This window comes from Cupressus sempervirens, chromosome 3, assembly GCF_028749045.1.
Source record: "Cupressus sempervirens isolate cs-2001-9-10 chromosome 3, ASM2874904v1, whole genome shotgun sequence".
In the NCBI taxonomy this organism is placed as follows: Eukaryota; Viridiplantae; Streptophyta; class Pinopsida; order Cupressales; family Cupressaceae; genus Cupressus; species Cupressus sempervirens.
In genome coordinates, this window is record NC_143120.1 from 560,525,413 (window position 1) to 560,545,395 (window position 19,983).

The 19,983-nt window shown below is 36.5% G+C and overlaps 1 protein-coding gene across 2 annotated transcripts in view; it reads left to right on the forward strand.

Annotated features, from left to right (window-relative positions):
- LOC149567653 (BRCA1-A complex subunit BRE-like protein) overlaps nucleotides 1–19,983 on the forward strand; it is a 197,784-nt gene that overhangs the window by 12,802 nt on the left and 164,999 nt on the right. For both annotated transcript variants that reach the window (XM_089820908.1, XM_089820909.1), the window contains exons 2-4: nucleotides 9,473–9,560; nucleotides 9,724–9,913; nucleotides 10,114–10,204. In XM_089820908.1, coding sequence (XP_089677034.1) covers nucleotides 9,473–9,560; nucleotides 9,724–9,913; nucleotides 10,114–10,204 — 369 coding nt within the window. The remainder of the gene's footprint in view (nucleotides 1–9,472; nucleotides 9,561–9,723; nucleotides 9,914–10,113; nucleotides 10,205–19,983) is intronic.

Below are 19,983 nucleotides of genomic sequence, written 5' to 3' on the forward strand. Positions count from 1 at the left end.
TTGTGCTGCCATGGCTAGGACTAATCTGCTGGTGCTCATCTTTGCAGTAGAGGCAAAGTTCTCCTCAAAATCAATGCCCTAATAATGAGAAAAGCCCTACACAACTAAACAAGCTTTTTACTTATCCAAAGTACTATCAGATTTGTATTTGATTTTGTAAACCCATTTGCAGCCATTGGGTTTTTACCCTGGTGGAAGATCAAAAAGGACTCAAGTGTTATTCTTCAGCAGGTTCTGGTGTTCACTGTTTAGATGTCACGGCTTGTTCCCACTCTAGAATACTTTTAGCCTCGAAGAATGTTTGAGGTTTAAACACACTATGATTGTTGGCCATGAGAGTGAAGTTAACAGACTCTGTAGGTTTTCTCTTTTCCTGAGCAATTCTCCCATCAATGAGCTCATCATCACGAAGATCAACAAGTGTCTTGGCCCACCACTTAGGCCAGAGAGGAGAATGACCAACATTAGTATTAGGAGATGCTTGGTGATCATGTTCCTCATCAGAAAAATCTAGATCAAACTCAAGTGAAGCATCTATAAATCAAGGTGATCTTGTAAGAGAAGCTAGAGGTGTCTGTGCAAGGATCACTGGTTTAACTGGAGCTGTAGGAGCTACTGAAGCCCTCCTATAGGTGGACCCAATGGAAGCCTAACTCCCAAATCATGAAACTTCATAGGCTGGTCTATTGGATCAGGAACAAGAGAAATAAGCATGAATGGTCCTCGCTGCTCATCAAAGATTACATCACGACTGTACATGAGACGAGATGTCTCAATGTTGATCAAGCAGTAAGCTTTGTGAAGACTACTATATCCAACAAGCATGAGTTTTTGACTCTTGGCATCCAACTTGGTGCATGACGCATCAGGGTTCCAACAAAAGCAAGGGAGTCAAAACCGTTCAAGTGACTGGTTTTGGGATTGCAAGTTGACAAGGCCTCTTTTAAAGTTTTACCTTTGATTGCCACCTTGGGTGATCAGTTCAAAAGATAAATTGCAATGTTGACTGCTTCTACCCAAAACTTCTTCGGAATATGTCAATGTTCGAGCATGGATTGAGCCATCTCGGTGATTGTTTTGTTTTGATGTTCAACTACACTATTTTATTGTGCTATGTGGGGTGTGGTTAATTGGCGTTTAATGCTATGAGTATCCAAGAAGCTAGAGAATTCATTAGAACAAAATTCCCCCCATTGTCTGATCTAAGAGTAATAATATATTTCCTAGACTCTTTTTCACCTAAAGGTTTAAACTTTTGAAATACAAGAAATGCATTTGGTTTTTTGTTAAGAAAATACACCCATATTTTTCTGCTGAAATCATCAACAAACAATAGAAAATACTTGGATCCAAGAACAAAAGGAATGACCATAGTGCCGCAGGTATCGGCATGAACAAGCTGCAGTACCTGTGAAGCTCGCCATGAATCACCATGGTGAAAGGTGTGCGATGTTGCTTCCTAGCTTGACATGCATCACAAACTCCAAGCCATTGAGTCTGAATCTCTGGCAATCCAAGGACAAGCTCTTCCCGAGCAAGCTGAGAGAGATAATGCACATTAAAGTGCCCATATCACTAATGCCAAAGTGTGCTAACAGAAGACCGCAGAGCAGCCATAGCGAAGTCCCGAGAATCACCGGAATCATAATCCTCAAGACCCATTGCATCAGTAGACTAATTCGTCTGATCAATAATGGTATACTGATGTGAACTGAAGGTGACAACCCAGTGTGGAGAATGTCGCAATAGCTGACTGACTGAGAGTAGATTTAGTTCCATCCTTGGAATGTAGTACACATCGAGGAAAATGAGATTCCTCCCAACAGATTGAATCTGAATGTTGCCTTTGCCGACAATGGTGTACTCTTCTTCGCTTCCAAAAATAATAGAATTTGAATAAGGCTAGTAGTTAGTAAACCAATCTTTGCGGTGGGTGAAATGACGAGAGGCATTTGAATCAATGTACTAGGTAGACGACTTTACATGAGCTGTTGGTCTTTTAGCCATGAAGGCGTAAAAGGCAAATTTTGTCTTCTCTGTGTGTGCTCTGCACTGTTTGCTTTGGGCTGCAAACCTGATTGCTTAGATTGGGCAGCTAAGCGTTTCTGACATTCAACCTTCAAGTGACTAATCTTGTAGTAATAGTTGTATTGAATGTTCTTCCGGGAGCCTTCTCAAGCTGGAGCAGTGGACTTCTGCTGAGACTTGCCTATATCCTTTTGAAAGGATTTAGCAACAAAGGCTTTCTCTATGGGGTTGGAGCTGGAGCTGCTACCGAACTGTTGTTTCCATCGATCTTGCTGAAGCAGAAGTCTGTAGAGATCAGTGAACTTCAAATCAACACCAGAACACGTAATGTTGAGAGTCTCGATAAAATGCTTGTAGGACTTTGGTACACTGTGAAGAGTGATAACTGCAATGTCCTCTTCCTTCATCTTGCGACCGATGACAAGCAACTGATCACGAATTTCCTAAATTCTATTTAGATGAGCCTAGAGCAAGGTTTGCTCATCCATGATAATAAAAAACAAAGTGCTCGGCAATTGTCTTACAGGATGGAATCTGAGAGTAGATCATCAACCACAAATAATTTGAGAAGCATCACCGCTTCTCGATTATTCAGACCCCATGTATCCTGATCAGTACCAAGGGCAGTCAGACACTTCGTAACACCCAAAACAATTTGATCGGTATTCCAATATTCAATAATTGCTATGATTCGTTGCTTCTAAGTGCCATAATTTCGACCATTGAATTTTGAGTTGTTTTTGAGAAGAATGTTTGTCAGAGATGCCATGGTATGTTTTTAGAAAAAAAGTGAAAATTTGAAAAGGCACGTACTTCGAGGCAAAAAGGCGGATGACTCAAAAAATTTGAAGAGAAACCCAGAAGAGAGCTCATAAAACCCAGAAGGAATATGTTGTCGTTTTTTGGATCCGCTAGCTTGGAAAGCAAGACACGAAAAAAGAGGCACCCAAAAAAATGAACGACAACCAAGTTGAGCTCTCAAAAAACCCACCAAGAATCTAAGATCAGAAAAAACTTATGAACCCAAAAATTAGGATTTTCAAACAAAACCCTAGGCTAAGGCCACGGAGGCAAAGAAACTCGAAAGAAATGATGATTTTGATGGAAATTGAGGTGTCACAGGTTTTGCATAGACCTCAAGAAAACAACACCAAAAATGCTCAAGAAATTGCATAAAAAATCGCGAGTTGCAGGCCAAAATAATGTATTTTTTCAGACGTGATTTGCAAAGAAAATCGCGAGCAAACTTGTTGAGTAACAAATTCCAAATGCGATTGCTGAGGATGTGATTTGCAGGATTGTTCCAGTCCCTAGTTGAGGAATAAACACGATTTCATACCATAACCTCAGATCACGTGCTAAAAAGGAAAAAAGGGAGTTGCAGATCGAGATCGACTAGACAAGGCTTGATTTGCTGCTATGATTTGATGCCCTTGATACCGCGATTTGTAGTCTCTGATCTACAAAAAACCTAGCCACAACCAAGGTTTGAACAAAGGAATTTCTCTAAAAATAGAAACCCTAGATGGGTTTTGGAGAAAAAACCTTAGAAATAATTTTGGAAAAGCTTAACAAATAATTTCAAAAGAAATTATAAATTTCTCAAAGCAATTTGAAGTATTGGCTTTGATACCATATTACGGAAGTAATTGAAAAATGTTTGCTTATTATTAATAGAGTCTGAGAGGTCTATATATACAAAAGAATAAAACGGTGTTTCCTTAGGAAACGATAGTAAAGAATAGAAACATTCCACTCTAGCTAAAATAAAGCTAATAGATAATTACATCTAATTAAATATTAGAAACATTCTAATATTTACAATAGATTACAGATAGATTACCATTAACTAATAATAGACGTTTATCTATTATTGTAATACCTCACACTGTGAAGCAAAGGGTACAAGTGCAACTCAACTATCCATAGGATACATGGAGTCCATGTCAACCTAAAAATTAGTGCTACACCCATATGTTGCGCTACTCTAATTAAAACTGCTCCAGACTTAAAATTGTGTAGCAGTTCGTTATAAACCTCAAAACTAAAGCACTCATCCTATAAACTCTTGGATCCCAGACTGGTCCATCCATCCTGTTGGTTCCCAAAATTGCAGATTGGAATCCTGCGAGCCTTGCCTGCTCGATGCTGGGATATCCAACCGGTTAAGGCCAACTTGACGGGATTGATCAATGTGATTCAAATCCCCTGTGCTTCCGGCTCTGCAAAACTGAGGCGGGTGTACCTGATCCTAGACAACAACCTTAAATCCAAGATGCTTATAGCAAATAAACTAAAACACGAATGCAACAAAAGCTTTCAAAATGACAAGAATAATTGAAAACTTCAAACTTTGCTATTTGTGAATAAATGATTGTATAAATGTGATAATGTTTCAAATAAAGAATGAATGCAACAAATGAATATATTAATTCCTCAATGGAAAAAAATGAAATAGTTGCTAGCATATGGATCATGAATCAAGAGTAAAAGCAGTGCTTAATTTAACATGCAATCAAAGTCATTATTATAAGTCGAAGCGTACAACTTTTTAAAATTTAATATATTTAAACTATAAACAATTTTAATAATTCTGACGCGACGGATCAATTATATAAATGCAATTTAAACTAGTCTAAAATGCACTGTAACTCTTGTAGAGACAAATTAGACATAAATACGAAAATAATTAAATATTTCACAATATTTATGTTTATCTAACTTAAAATGCAATAATGACCTAGTCCACTTATCCGAATATTAAAATATTTATAGAAAATAATAAAAATCATTTATAAAGGACACAACTTAATAATCATTTAAAGCTGTATATAATTTGCCAAATAAATGCTTGATTTCTTGATGTATATTGGCAACCAATATGAATCTCCAGGTCTTCTTTAGATATATGTTCTAATCCTTAAAACCCTAGATAAAGTCTTCCACCTGTTAACACAAATTGGACTCCTGTTTGAAGCCCACAATCAGACAACAATTTGGTTGGTCTTTCACAACCTCAAAATTGCAAACCATTGAAGATTTTCCCTTCTGCAATCAGGATAATGGCTGAAACCTGCAACTCAAGCTCCAAACCCCATTTTCACCATAAACAAAGTCAACTTCATCCAAACATAATGAATCGATCCTTCTCATGGCTTTTTATAATTTCTTCAATAGGTTTGATAATGAAGCTTCTCAATCACATTTCACATAACTATAAACATATTTTCTTTTGTCTCTTTGGGAGTTGACTTGAGAAAACATTTAATGAGCCACTTAATAATATATTCGTTCAATGCACTTTATAATCATTGAATTTTATTTTATACTAAAGTCAAATAAAGTCATTAAATGCTCACTTTATAATTTGATTTTATAATATTAAATCCCCTTTAATTATAGTCACATGAAGTTAATATAATATTCCCTTAAAAATAATCAATTAATATCAACACATTATTTTACATTAATAACCATTATTTAATGTTTCTAGCTTCATCATTGGGTAACCCACTACTCCCACTATCAACCTAAACGCCTTGTTAAAAATGCTAAGGGTCCCTCTCTAACATTCATTGACATACTATAAATGGTAAGTCCCTCAAACCGGGACTATAAACCTCAAAATATCAATGCCTTGGAATAAATAAAAGATCTGTTGAGACAAACACTCACAATGACCACTTGCAGAGCTCCAAATTTTTTTCAAACTAGACCCTATAACCCACCATACTAGCTTACAAGGGTCAAAAAAATAGGCTAAGTTCTGAACTTTGGCCCTCATGAAAATGAGGACATTACATTTTGAGTCAATCGGTCATTTTAGTAACTTTCTGTTCTTTAAGTTCGTTAGTTTGTTTAGTATCTTTCTATTTGTCTTTAGTTCTTGATTGTTTCATTATGGAAAGATCTTCTTATATTTTCTTGAATAAGGAGTTTCCCTTTCCTTTATTTAATATTGAATATCAATTGATTATCATTTCATGGTATCAGAGTAGATGTTTGTTTTTGAGGAACTTTTCTAATAAAATTTGTAGTTTAATCACCCAATTTTTTTGTTTTTTAAATCATGGCCTTTTTTGGTGGATTTTTTGATAGATTAGAATTCGCAGTTTTTCTTGAACACTTCATGAGGAAATTTTGCTTGACTTCTTTTTTTTTAAATTTGAGGTTTTTATATTTTTCGGCAATTTTTGCAGATTTCTTTTGGTATATGCAAGGTTTTTTTGCAAATTTTTCATCTAAAAATCATGGGTCTTGTTTCAGGTGTGAAGGAAGGTTCTTTTGTTCATGCAATGGGTTTTTGCAGTGCTGTAGCACGGCGCAACAATGGTTTTTGTGACCAGTGGAGGGCTTTGCACGTTTTTTCCCCAAAATCCGTGATTTTTCTAATCATTTGACTTTTTTCCCACAAGTCATGGTTTTCTTTATCATCGCTTTGCATTGTTACTGATGCCTTTCTGAAAATTGTGGGCATTTACCATTTTTTCCTTTAAAACAGACATTTTGGATGATTTTTTCACAAAATGGTGGTTTCTTGCTGAGTGTTTTGGTTTGCATCTAGGGTTTCTAGGGTCAGCAGTGTTTCTACAAACGTACTAGAGTTTTTGATATTTTTTTCACTATATCGTGTGTGATAGGACATTACATAGAAGGTTTGATGATTTTTCCACAAAATCATAAAGCTGTTTTATAGCAACTTCTTTTGATGATTTTTTGGTAAAGCATGGTTTCAGAGTTTGAGAAGCTGATCTTGGCCTTTGGATAAGAGGAGGGATGACTTGGTTACCCGAAATCAGGTCAGAAGGCACTCAACTTGTTCTTGTTGTTGGTCATATCATGAAGTTTTGTAGAAATTGGTTGGCTGATCATAAGTCAAACTGGGGGTGGGGGTGGGGGGGGGGGAGTCTTAGTAGTAGGATCATGTCGCAAAGCAATTTGAAGAGGAGTCAAACTTCTATGCATATGTGGCCAAATGACTTGCATATTAGTCTTGTCTTCTGTATGGTAGATACTATTAGTAGAATGACCATTAAAGGTTGGTATTAAAGTAATATTGTAATATGTTAGTATAATGGTCATTTAAGTAACTTTCTTGTAAGTTTGTTTTTAGTAACTTTGTGTTCCTTCAGTTGTTTGGTTAGGTCAGTAACTTTTCTATTCTATATTAGTTCTAAATGGCTTTCGTCATAAAAAATCTTGTATTTCCTTATGTAAGGAGCACTCCTTTCCTTTGTTTAATATCTAAGTTACCAGATTCTCTCCTGGAGCTAGGAATTCCTGGTTCAATTCTTTCAAAAGTCTGGTCCTTGCCAGATTCTGTCAAAAGTCTGCTGTAGAGACCGAATTTTGCTAGAAATTCTCTAAGAGGAACCCTGGCAGAATTCATACGAATTTTGCTAGGAATTCTCTAAGAGGAACCCTGGCAGAATTCATACGACTTTGGTTTCCAGCAGAGGAACCCAGACAAAATTTCAGACTTTTGAGAGAATTTGGGCAAAAAGCACCCTTTTGTTTACTTTTTCAAAAGGTATTTTTTACCAAATTAGACTTGATTGCATGATCAGATTCAAATTACTAATCATATTTAATTTGAATTAAATGCTACTTGAGAAGAGGAATCCAGATGTAAAAAAGTGACATGCATCTATTATGGAATGTATGAAATACACCATATATCATGCATATAGCCTAACAGGTATAGCAAACTATGGATTGAACAAAATGTAAAGAGATCTTTAATGTGGATAATTCTGGATCCAAAGGCTGCTTTCTTGGCTTCATCTAGTCTGATCCAAAGCTGCTTTGTTTGAATCAGCCAGTATAATAGTTAATGTGTGAAGCTTACAATACGGCAATAGTCTCAACCTGTTAATGTTTAGCGTCAGAAGAAGCAAAACATGAATTAAATGTTATTCTGAAACCACTGCTGATTCCATAATGACAGAGATATAAGCATACATATATGTATATATATCAATGTACGTATACACATACATATGCTTACATCCCTGTAATAGTTCTTGGATTAACAGCAGAACTGAGATCATGTTATTGATTAATTGGCAGACTTCACAATGATCAGGCACTTATATTTATCATGCCTTGCATCGGGTATCGATACATATCGTGCTCTGTTATTATCGGGTGTTTATTCTTATCATGCCTTGATTTATTATCGGGTGTTTATCGTGCCTTGATTTGTTATTGGGCAAGTTTGGTTATTATAACTAACATGCCTCCAAAGAGGCATGTCTCTACGTGGCCCTTGGGCCACATAGACACATGACTCTTCGGAGTCATATCTTTCACCATTATATATGAGTGTAAACTGCCGCAGGGAAGGAATCGTTAACACGGCATTCAAGTACCCACAGTCTGCATCAAACATTGGAAACGTTACTGTCAGCTATCACAATAAATTTGTTACACAGCAATCCAGTATTATGATTACTGCTGAAAGGAGAAAGACAATCAAATACATTACTGAGATCGCTGCCAAAGATAAGTAAATATATTCTGCATCATTCAAGTAAGATATTCTCTGCAAGCATTCATTTGTAATTGTTTTTTCTATCAGAGATCCACTATTATTAACACAACCTTGGTCTTATACAGGGCTATAGTGTTACTTTTTGTGCGTCTACTTTGCAACAATAGAATCATGATGATTTATTTCATGGTTTTCGATGATATTTGGTCAATGGCGGCTGATTATTAATGTTGACATTATTTTTTTTGAACTGAAACATTTACGTGGTGGCATTTTTTGCTATGTTGCTTTAATATTAGCGTAGTGGTGTATGAGCTTTTTTTCTGCTGCATCTATGTACATATATATACGTATATTTAAAGACATATAGTCTTTTATGGACAAACCCAAAACAAATCCGAACCCAACCCAAAAAAAATTGAACAAGTTTCAAACCCGAATCCAAACTGGCAACTTAGTTTAATATTGAATATAGATCAGTTATCATTTCGAAACATATACCGAATAAAATAATGGTTTGATGAATGGTAGTGCTGAGATTATATATTGTAAGAGATGATTTGAAAAGAGAACCTTTTTGAAAGATAGCATTACTATCAAGTATTAGCAACCAAGTGTGTGTCCAGTGTGCATCTTATTGTTGAAGTACATTATGGCTTAAATTTCTTGATGAGTTTAAATTGGATGGGAATTTGGAGTATAAGTTTACAACAATTAAATGAACCTACATATGAAAACTTTTAATTTATCTTGTGAAAGCATACTGAGGTGGGTCTGGTGTTAAAGCATGGGAAAATATGATTTCGGACAAAGTGGTAGAATTGGTTCATGGTTTTTTCAGATAATAGGAGAGACACTCTTGTATTTGCATTGTTTTGTCTATTTTCAAAATTTCAGTTCAAATTCTATATATAAGTAACATGATTATTTGAGAGGAATGGGGAAATGCAGGTTGATCAAATTTACACTGGTACCAAAAATTCACGTTATGCAGATCGCTTCTCATTGCTTATACCATGTTGTCTTGATTATGTAAAATGTAAGTATAGAAAACTAACTTTGTTCGAATGCTTTTTTATGTGATAGTTGAGGTTCTGTATAAAATTTTACGACGATGCGGAGTTAATACTATAATTGCATCAGATTATAAACTCTATCTCTTTCTAAGCATCAACTTTGATGGTGCATTGGGAATGTTCCAGGGGATGTTGTCTATAACTGCCAGTACCCTATGGCTGCACCAGACATCATATTTGGACCTGATGATGAGCATTTTCAACCTCTTTTAGCTATAGCTGAAGGGCAGGAAACATCTCAGTCAATTTGCAGAATTTTTTGTGACTGGAAAATAAGAGATGCTTCAGGGCTTTTGCAGCTTCTCCTTGAATTAAGGTTAGCGTGCTGAATGAGATATATGCATTGGCATGATTATTACAAAAAGACACTTATGCGCTAGAAGCAACTTTTAATTGCTATATAATAAGACATTGTTCATATATCATCTAACTTCTGAGGTTTGCAACCCAGATAATATTTGTAAACCTTTTCTGGTCAAAAGCACACAACGCTATTGAATGCTGATATTCTTTCAGGCATTTATACATGGGTTATCAGAGGAAGCGTGTGGAGGATCTAGATGACCCAAGATTGAAATTTGAAATTAGCACCATCATCCCCAGGGAGGTAAGAGGTATCTTTCAGGACATTTTGTTGTTAAATACTGTACTGGGAAAAGGAATAAAAGTGGCAACATGCCAGCTCTTTTTTTAATCTGTCTGCTGCAACTCTATGCACTATTATTTTTATAGAATTTTCAAACAACAAAGTTTTTTCAAAATTAAATATTTGAGAACGTGCGTTTCCCTTCTAGCAACCTTAAGAGCTGTCTTTGCATTATCCTGAGTAGACAGTTTTGGCAAGTTAGAGATTTAAAATTTGATACTGTTACGTAATGCAGAAGGCAACATGGATGGTTATCAATTTGCTACCATGAACTAGAACAGATTCGTAAAATCTCAATATTGAATATTGAGCAAAAAGAGTATGAGGGTCGCTACATTGGATGATTAGCTTCTGTGAAATATGGTTTAAAAAGATATTGATGTGGCTTGCATTCCATAGTTGAAGGTGTTTTGACTAATATAGGCAATTGCATGACATAATTTTATCCTAAATGAAGATGGTTGGGCTAATAATATATATAACTATTACCTTATGATGACTAGCTTGCATTATTAATTGGATCGTGCATTTTCCTGGATGATTGAAAGCATGACAATGATTTTAATTGTAATTTCAGGTTGATTCTTCCAGTATTTTTCTTTTTAATACCATTAGCTTTGATATTTTGAATGATTTGTTGACCGATTTCTGTCATACAAAGTATTCACCTCTTGAGTGAGTATACACGGGCATACTTTGGGGAAGTGAAGAGCAAGATAATTGCTCTACTGTGTTGTTCAATGTGAGATTGGTGCATGCGCTTAAGACTTATAGAGTTATCTTTAGAAGTCTTTATTATTTCCAATGTCCGATTTATGGTTGACATAACAGCACAGAAGTGTGTGTTCTTGTCAGCTGACTCTGACAGATTAATTACTGTGAAAAAGTTCAAATTATTGAAATCAGATGAAAATTAGTCACTAAAAAATGTTAAAAACATGAACCAGAATATTATAGACATAAAATTGTCACACATCACACAACAAGGTACCCTGGGAAAACCCTCTAGAAGGAGGGAAAAACCCAGCCACTCAAAATTGATCCTCCTTTATCAAATTTTCCTCTCTGAGTACAAATTATAGACGAGATGCAGACTTGATTGAAAATGACCAATTAAACTTGGAACTTGGACTTATAAAGCACAGCAAATGTTTCTTGAAATCGAGTTCATACTAAGCTGTAATGTTCCCTTTTTGGAACATTAGAAATATTGAAGTCTTATTTTATACAATGTTAAATTGACTCTGAGACTTAGGCTCAAAATATTAAAAGGGTCAATTTAATGTTATATAAAGTACAAAGAGGTAGGAGGAGCAGGATGAAATGCCTTCAGGAAGTTGAAGAGCCATAGGGGAATAAGATGAATACCAGAGAGGAGCCGAAGAGTCTTGGTTTGTGTCTTAAAAGGGGAAAGAGGTTCTTTGTTGGGTATGCTTGATTTTATTATTCAGTTCAGTTTCCTCTCTTGTGAGATGTCTCCGAAAGCTTCAGCTTTGAGCTAGTTGGAGGACATAGGCTCTCGTGCTAGCAGATAGTGGATGCAAACCCATTGTCCAGGGAAACATCACTTCAGGTGTTTCATTCGTGCCTACAGGTTCTTATCGTATCCTTTTAATCTGACTTTTAAATCTGTATTTAGGATTGGTTTATGTGCACTGGTATTGTATTGTTGTTGTATAATACAATAATGTTTTAGTTGCTGGTTTTTAGTTTGTAATTCATGATTTTATGTTTTCCTTCTTGGCTGCTATTGTGAAATAACGAGTTATATTCAGCCTAAGAATCTTCTAGTCTTAGTATAGCATTGTGTTCCATTTTGCTTACATCCGTATTTGAATGTTGTATCTAAGAAAAGTGATTTAATTGGAATTTCTACTGTTTTTCGAATGTGCTGGAAATTATTTGCAAAGTTTATTTCTGAGTGTATTGTTTAAAGGAAAAATCAGCAAATATCTTGTTTGGGATCGTTACAGTGGTATCAAAGCTGGTTTTCCTGCTAGCCTGTGAAGTTTAATTCAGATACCATTTGAATGTAGAAGAATGACGTATTCCTCAAAGTCAAAAGCAACCAGACCTTTTGTGTCTACTAGAAGCTGGTATTGAATCATTCTCATGATTGGAAAGCATCTCTTGAATATTGTTGGTAACGAGAGAGGATACAATTCATGCTTATTACACCAAGGCTTCTCATAACCATTTTTTGGGCAAAATTTTAAATAGTGTTTTCTGTAGATAAGAGTTGCATCTGGAAATATTAGGGTAACAAGAGACCAACTTAATTTTTCTTTGAAAGGTTCCTTATTGATAGTTAGCGAAACTCTGCTCAAGCAACAAAATGTATACAAGCTTCTCTACGTGCCCACTTTTTTATTTTTTAGAAGCAACAATAGAAAAACTGACGGCATATGCATAGCATAACGGAGGTTGGTATACAGGAAATTTCCGCGGCATCAAAGACTCAAAGGACATTGCACCATCATTGTGATCAAAAGCTAAAGACAACAATTGCTTGTACTTAGTGAAAGTTTCGTGGTTGGAAGAATCGAAAGGAGTTCTCGTTCGGCGTCCGCATGTAGTGAAGATTCAGGCTCATATTCGTAGCTGAGAAATAAATCGTGAAATTAGTCTCTCATTATCAAGCCGTCACTATTTATTATGGAATAGAGTTAAGCACTTTCCAAAAATTATATTAACAGAAAGATTGATAGGGAATCATCATAACCGTATGTCTCATAGCAAGAAGACTTAATGAAGACGGAAGTAGTTGTGCAGGCCGTGAATGATTATGAATGCATGCGTTCAAATCCTCATCGGGTTCGAAATTTGATCTTCTAAGGAGCCAACCATTATTTAGGGTTGTCGGGAATAACATTCATTTGAACTCTTATGGGCCTTAATGATTTAATGGCGATCTTTCGTGTCACCTGAACAAGTTTTTCGCATTGATCCCAAGTTTTTGTTTGTTGCTACAGAGTGGGAAATTGCATATAGGTTCAATGCCAAACGACTGTAACTGACGAACTGCAGAAGAAAAAATAATAATAATAATACATCGTGTATGATAAATTCCAAATTAGCAAGATTTATCAATTGAAGTGTGTGCGTTACAGGGGAAGAAGAAAAACGTTACATTCCCCAGTTTAATTGCTCAGATGCGTTTTTCAAAACACCCAATCTATGAAGAAAACCTTTCCAGGAAGCCGTGAATTCCAATTAATTGTAGAAAGATCTATTATTTAGCTGGAAACTGACGATTCTAAAAGTCAATGTTAGTCACGATATTGTGGAATCGTTGTTTAAAACTCGGTGGGAACATTATTGAGCTGAAAGCTCAAAAGGGACAAGTGGCTATCTGTTACACTTGTGGGGAATCTAAGCAGAATTCAAAATTGTGAGCTGCTGAGTGTATTTCAGGAATTGGGATAAAGGTGAGACGTGTACATTCAAAGGGAGGTGCCGAAGTGAAACACGTCCTGCAGTATGGGACCTGATGATCATCGTGCATGGTTGAGCAGAGGTTGCAGAATACGATAGTGCTAACTCCTATTGGGGAGATGTAATAGTCACCTTACCCAATCACATTGCAGTAGTGGGATGGTTCTTGTGGCCCATGCACAGTCAGCAAGTGTGCCTGTTGTGGCGGCAACAACAAATGTGACAAGGCAACCACAGGCCCCTATAAGAAATAAATAAATAAATACGAATGCAATTCTACTTTGAGGGATTGACATAATTCCAGAAAGGAATAGCATAGGATGATCTTACTAGTGTAGGATGTTCTTACTGAGAGAGTTTTGTTTTACTGTCACCACAGTGATTAAGGACTTTAGTATTTTTTCTTTTTGATGCCGTGTGAGCTAACTGTGTACGAAGTAAGTCTATACTACACACATTCAGGGGTGTTTCATATTCATATGTGGGATGGGTATTAGGCTTGAACTAAACTTAAATCTCGATTATTTAATAGTATGATTGTTGAGCGGAATGGGATGGATGTCAAATTGCTATTTGTTTTTGGCCATGCTACTTTGCTATGGGAATATCTGAAGTCAGGCTTTAGAGATAGTAGCACAAATCTGGGAGTTAAATCCTTCATCATCTGTGTTGTCAGGCGAGACTTGGCTGGAAATTCATAGCTTGACCATTGGAAATCACTTGGTTTGTTCATACATGTGAAGAAGAACTATCAACTGCTGTTGCAGATATACACGCAGTAAGATTATATACTCCATAAGGTATCAACACTGCACGGAGACTAACTCTTCTGTCCATATCCAAAACTTAAGTAATGCAGTACTGAGCAAACAATAGTTTAAGGGTGAAGACTCAATTGAAATAGCAACATGACAAGGAAATAAGTTATGACAACCCTTGACATTGGCCATATAGAATAAAAGATCATACAACATGTTCAGAAGATTGGACAAAATTAAGCATCAAAGGCATACTGTTATTTTCAGTTTGGTATAGTAGTAGAATAACTCCACCTCAGTTGAAGTAACTCTCAAAATTGCAACTCGAAGATTGATACATTTGGAGCTTCTAGGAAGTAGAAGCTAAACGAAAGGAGGAAGAATAGAAGGCTGAAGTTGTTTCATCAGCAAGTATAGTCCCCCTATAGCAGGAAGTTATAATTGCAAGCTAGTAGTTTTACGAGTACACTCTATGAAAGGGAAAAATTAGATAAAATAACCAGTTAAGTTTTATTGAATTGTGTTAAATAGTAGAGGATTGTTATCAAAGACGCTAGTGAACAGACAGTGTATGAGATTGGATATTGCTGGCAGATGTGGGAGCCAAGATTACACAGCTTGCAAGTTACAAAGTTTCCACACCAAATTTGACAATCCCTCTAACATAATAAATTTGAGAATCTCGTGATTTAGTAGTAGTATTTGCTAAGCATAGAGTTCAGATAAAACCAAGGAAGGTACTATGAAGCTACAAGTATAGATAGGCCAGAATTCTGACTCAGACATAAGAGCAGAAATAGTCAGCATTTATGGAGAGTACAAAGGATTTCCTACCCAAATCCAGAATGATTTATCATTCAATGACTACTTGGATTCTTAGCTAGGGTAGCTAAATATGACTGATATGGAAAAATGAAAGTATTTGGAGTTGGCCCAGGATCTTTTTGCAAATGAACAACACACAGGAGTGTGCGAAGAAATTTAGATAGATCAGAATTATCTTTTGGATGATCTTGAAATAGAGGAGCAGACAACTTCCAGAGGTGGGCAACCTTCTCACGATCACATAGTAGATGTTACACAAGGTGCAGTTTTCTTTGTTGGTGACTTGGAGGTAGGCCTTGTCAAGCAGAATAATGAAGCAGATCGCACTCAAGGTAATAGCAGTTGGGCACGTTGGCATCATGAACCCTATATTCATGATACTCAGAATGTGAATTTAGAGGAACAATCGAGGATGACACTGCAAGACAATGAACAGTTTCAGCAAGGAGATAATGAAATACATGCCTTATAGAATCAATTAAAGGTTAGTGAAGACATGGTTGTGGCATCCTTGGTGCAGTATGACAGTACCCACGAGTTGGTTGAGGAGCTCTACAGGAAGGTTCCAAAGGAAGGGGAAGGTAACTGGCATGTGGCCGATTTACAGAAGGTCAAAACAACCCTCAAGACCATGAAATCAAATTACTTATATCTGTTGTCTGATAGGGATTATATTCTGAAGGTTGCTGAGATTTATGTAGCACAATCAAATAGGGAAAAGGATGAGATTGAGGATCTCAATAGGACATTTAAGAATGTTTGGGAAACACCGAGTGAAACTCAATTATCACTACAGGGAGCAAAAAATCAAATCAAGCTCATGGAACACTCCCTTGAACATGAGAATAGAATGAGGTAGGAGTTCTTCCAAGGAGTCATTGACGAACTTGAGAGCATTTAGTAGATGTATGACTTGGATAGCTATCCCAAGCGGTTAAGTAGCAAAACACAACCCTTTGTTTGAAGTTGTTGCTGATTGGACGTTTGACAGACCTCTTTTTGTGTTAAATGAAGAATCATCTCTTGTTTGCCATGAAGAGGAAGAGTTTGAATTCAAACCTTGGGATCCTGGCTCAAATTCTAGCAATGAATTCGGATCTCAGTAGGGGAATGATGAATCAACTTCTGTTGTTTATCATTTGATCAGTCCCAACATATTTTCTAATTTCATTTCATTCAGGAGTTGGGTGAATTTTCTTCATCAGCCTTTGAACAATTCTCGGTGGAGTAACTTTTTGAGGTTAGTGGGTAGATTTTCAGCATCTTTCATACTCATGGTACCCATGTGTTTGAGGGTTCTCCAAGTTTATGCCAACATTATGAACTTTGATGTCCATGGAATGATAGTTTCAGCTTTTGAGCAGTTCATTTCTTATATCATCCACTTAGGTTAGATCTTCACATTCTATTGGATTATACATGGGCCCTGGATATATTTCCATCTCATCATAGAAGCGAGGCAGCGTAACAGAGTTTGGGATCCAGGTGTTGACAGATTCTATCTATGGTTGGACAAGGATTTTATTGTGGTCATGATGTTGATCAATGTTGAACAGTATACATGTGCAGGTACTAAGTTTTTTAGAGAGTTATATGGGATCCAGGGATCTAGTTGCGAGATTCATTGCAGAGAGACATTTGGCTTTGCAGTATGACTGAAATTGTTTTTAGTTTGGAATACAGCGCTGCTTGTAGACTCGTATGGGATCTTGGTACTAATTGCTTGAGGACAAGCAATTTTAAGGAGGGGAGACTTGTAATGTTCCCTTTTTGGAACATTATAAATATTGAAGTCTTATTTTATACAATATTAAATTGACTCTGAGACTTACGCCCAAAATATTAAAAAGGTCGATTTAATGTTATATAAAGGACAAAGAGGTAGGAGGAACAGGACGAAATGCCTTCAGGAAGTTGAAGAGCCACAGGGGAATAAGACGAATACCAGAGAGGAGCTGAAGAGTCTTGGTTTGCGTCTTAAAAGGGGAAAGAGGTTCTTTGTTGGGTATGCTTGATTTGATTATTCAGTTCAGTTTCCTCTCTTCTGAGTCTTCGAAAGCTTCAACTTTTAACTAGTTGGAGGACGTAGCCCCTCGTGCTAGCAGACAGTGGACACAAACCCATTGTCCAGGGAAACATCACTTCAGGTGTTTCATTCGCACCTATAGGTTCTTATCCTATCATTCCAATCCAACTATTAAATTTGTATTTAGGATTGGTTTATGTGCACTGGTTATTGTATTGTTGTTGTATAATACAATAACGTTTTAGTTGCTGGTTTTTAGTTTTTAATTCATGATTTTATGTTCACCTTCTTGGATGCTATTGTGAAATAACAAGTTATATTCAGTGTAAGAATCTTCTAGTCCTCGTATAGCATTGTGTTCCATTTTGCTTACATCCGTATTTGAATGTTGTATCTAAGAAAAGTGATTTAATTGGAATTTCGACTGTTTTTTGAATGTGCTGGAAATGATCAGCAAGGTTTATTTCTGAGTGTATTGTTTAAAGGAAAAATCAGCAAATATCTTGTTTTGGATCATTCCATATGGATAACCTGATATATATATAGGGAAAAAACACAAAGAATAAGAAATAGAAAGGCCATAAGCCATTTTTCATCTAAGGTGCTCTTCCTGTGATTCTTTTTCATATAGCATAAAAATGAACCATTTTATACAGCTCTTCGTATGGAATTATACATTTCTGTAATTGCTGAACCTGCTCAAGCTTCCTCCACTTCATTTCAAAATTTAAGACTATCAAATAGTCTTTCTAATTGAAGGCAGAAGGTAAGTTGTCTAGCTTGAACTGACACCCTGCGTGGTGGATAATTGTTCAGCTTGGAGGTGAATCAGCTTCTTGAGCCACTATGACTTGAAGTGACACCCATACAACTCCTGCAACGAAAGGCACACGTTGTTACACCAGTGGTGTGGCAATAGATGGTCCATATCATCAACAGTGGGTCCAAGATGTGAGTTGGACTTTCATGTCACCCATAGAAGCTGAAGTTCGAATACCACAATTATTTTGTGTGACCATTCTTCAGCTGGACATAACATGTTAGACAAACAAACAATATAGAATTCATACTTACCTGATTAATTTAATTTAAATCAATATACTATATGATGAATAAAATTAACCGATAGAAAACGAAGACTCATAATTTCATATGCAGCTGTAATTTTAACACTCAGAAAATATGAAATTCCCTTAGTTTACCAGTCATTGAATCTTTCAGCATGATAGCAAGAAATGACTTATTCAATTATAAATTAAAAGAACGTTATGCAGAAAAATATCATGAAATCACTTAGCATGATGTTCATCACAGTTGTACCCATCAAGGAACTAAAACCAACTTATATCACAAACTCTCTCAACGTGATGTCATGGAATCTCTCAACACGACATCCGACTCTTTTCATAGAATCTCTCAACGTGATGTCATCGTGGAATCTCTCTACATGGCATTCACTATGGCTGTCCCATAAGTGCAAGAGTTAACAAGGCTGTCACAACAACTTATTTATCACACATGAATAAAAGAAATCACAAATAGGAAGAGAAATATGACAGCTGACACTCATTCCCGGCAAGAACCTCATTGTCAACAATATCCAAAGAACTTCACTTTGGGAAGTGGCTTGGTGAGTATGTCATCTGTGTAATGTCCCCTTCTCTGCGCTAGACCTAATGGCGCCTTGTTGGTCTATCTTTCCATCCGGATAGGCTAATGGCATTTATTTTGAGGATGCCAGCCAGTCATAGGAGTCTATTTGGTTTCATTGGGGGAGATATTTAAGTGGGAACTCCTAAGGTTAAGTCACTTTACTTTATTAAGTTGACTTATAAAGTATTTTATCATTTAAAGTCACTTTATGACAAAAACGACTTAAGTGACTAAAAGACAAAATAGGCTTTTATCCCACATTGCCTAGTTGTTCACATCTCCCCTCACATCGAGGTTATAAAAGAAAGTATTCGCATTGGGATTTATACCATGAGATATAATACGGATAAAATATAACAAGTTGCTTAAAGGTGACTGGTTAAATTTCGAGGACGAAACCCCTTGGGATAGTGGAGACATTGGATGCAGCCCCAGTAACTCCTGTACGTATGCAATCAGCTTCAAGTACGAAAAATCGGAGTATTGTTGGTTCAGTCCCTACTTCAGCAATTAGCCGTGGAGTATTATTGAGGTTTAGTGGTATTAGCTAAGATGGGAAAAGTGGGATCAGTGGTTCACATAATTGGAGAAAGAAGGAAAAAGAAGTGAGAGAAATTGGGCTTAGGCAGATTACAGACATAGGTCCGAATAAGGAGAACAACACATACAGGGTGTAGTGTGGGAATTGGAGTGTAGTTACACTGGAATCACGTCCTTACAGGTCAAAGCTAGTCGGGTCTGTCATTTAGCCTTTAACGTGGGAGTACCATCTTTGTTGTAAGAGTCTACGAGGGATGCTAGACAGTCTGTCCATAGTCATACATTTGCACTTATTCGAGAGTGGTGATGTTGGTGCTGCAAGGAGACTAGCGGAAGCCACCTATACATTTTACTCAATGCGGGTTATACTAGCATATCGAATGTGAGTATTATGGTGGAACTCAGATTGGAGTCAACAACAAGCCTGTGTATTGGAGGGTAAGACAAAGGGACCCGTATAGACAACATTACTAGCTGCAAACACATTCCAAGTCAAGGTTCTT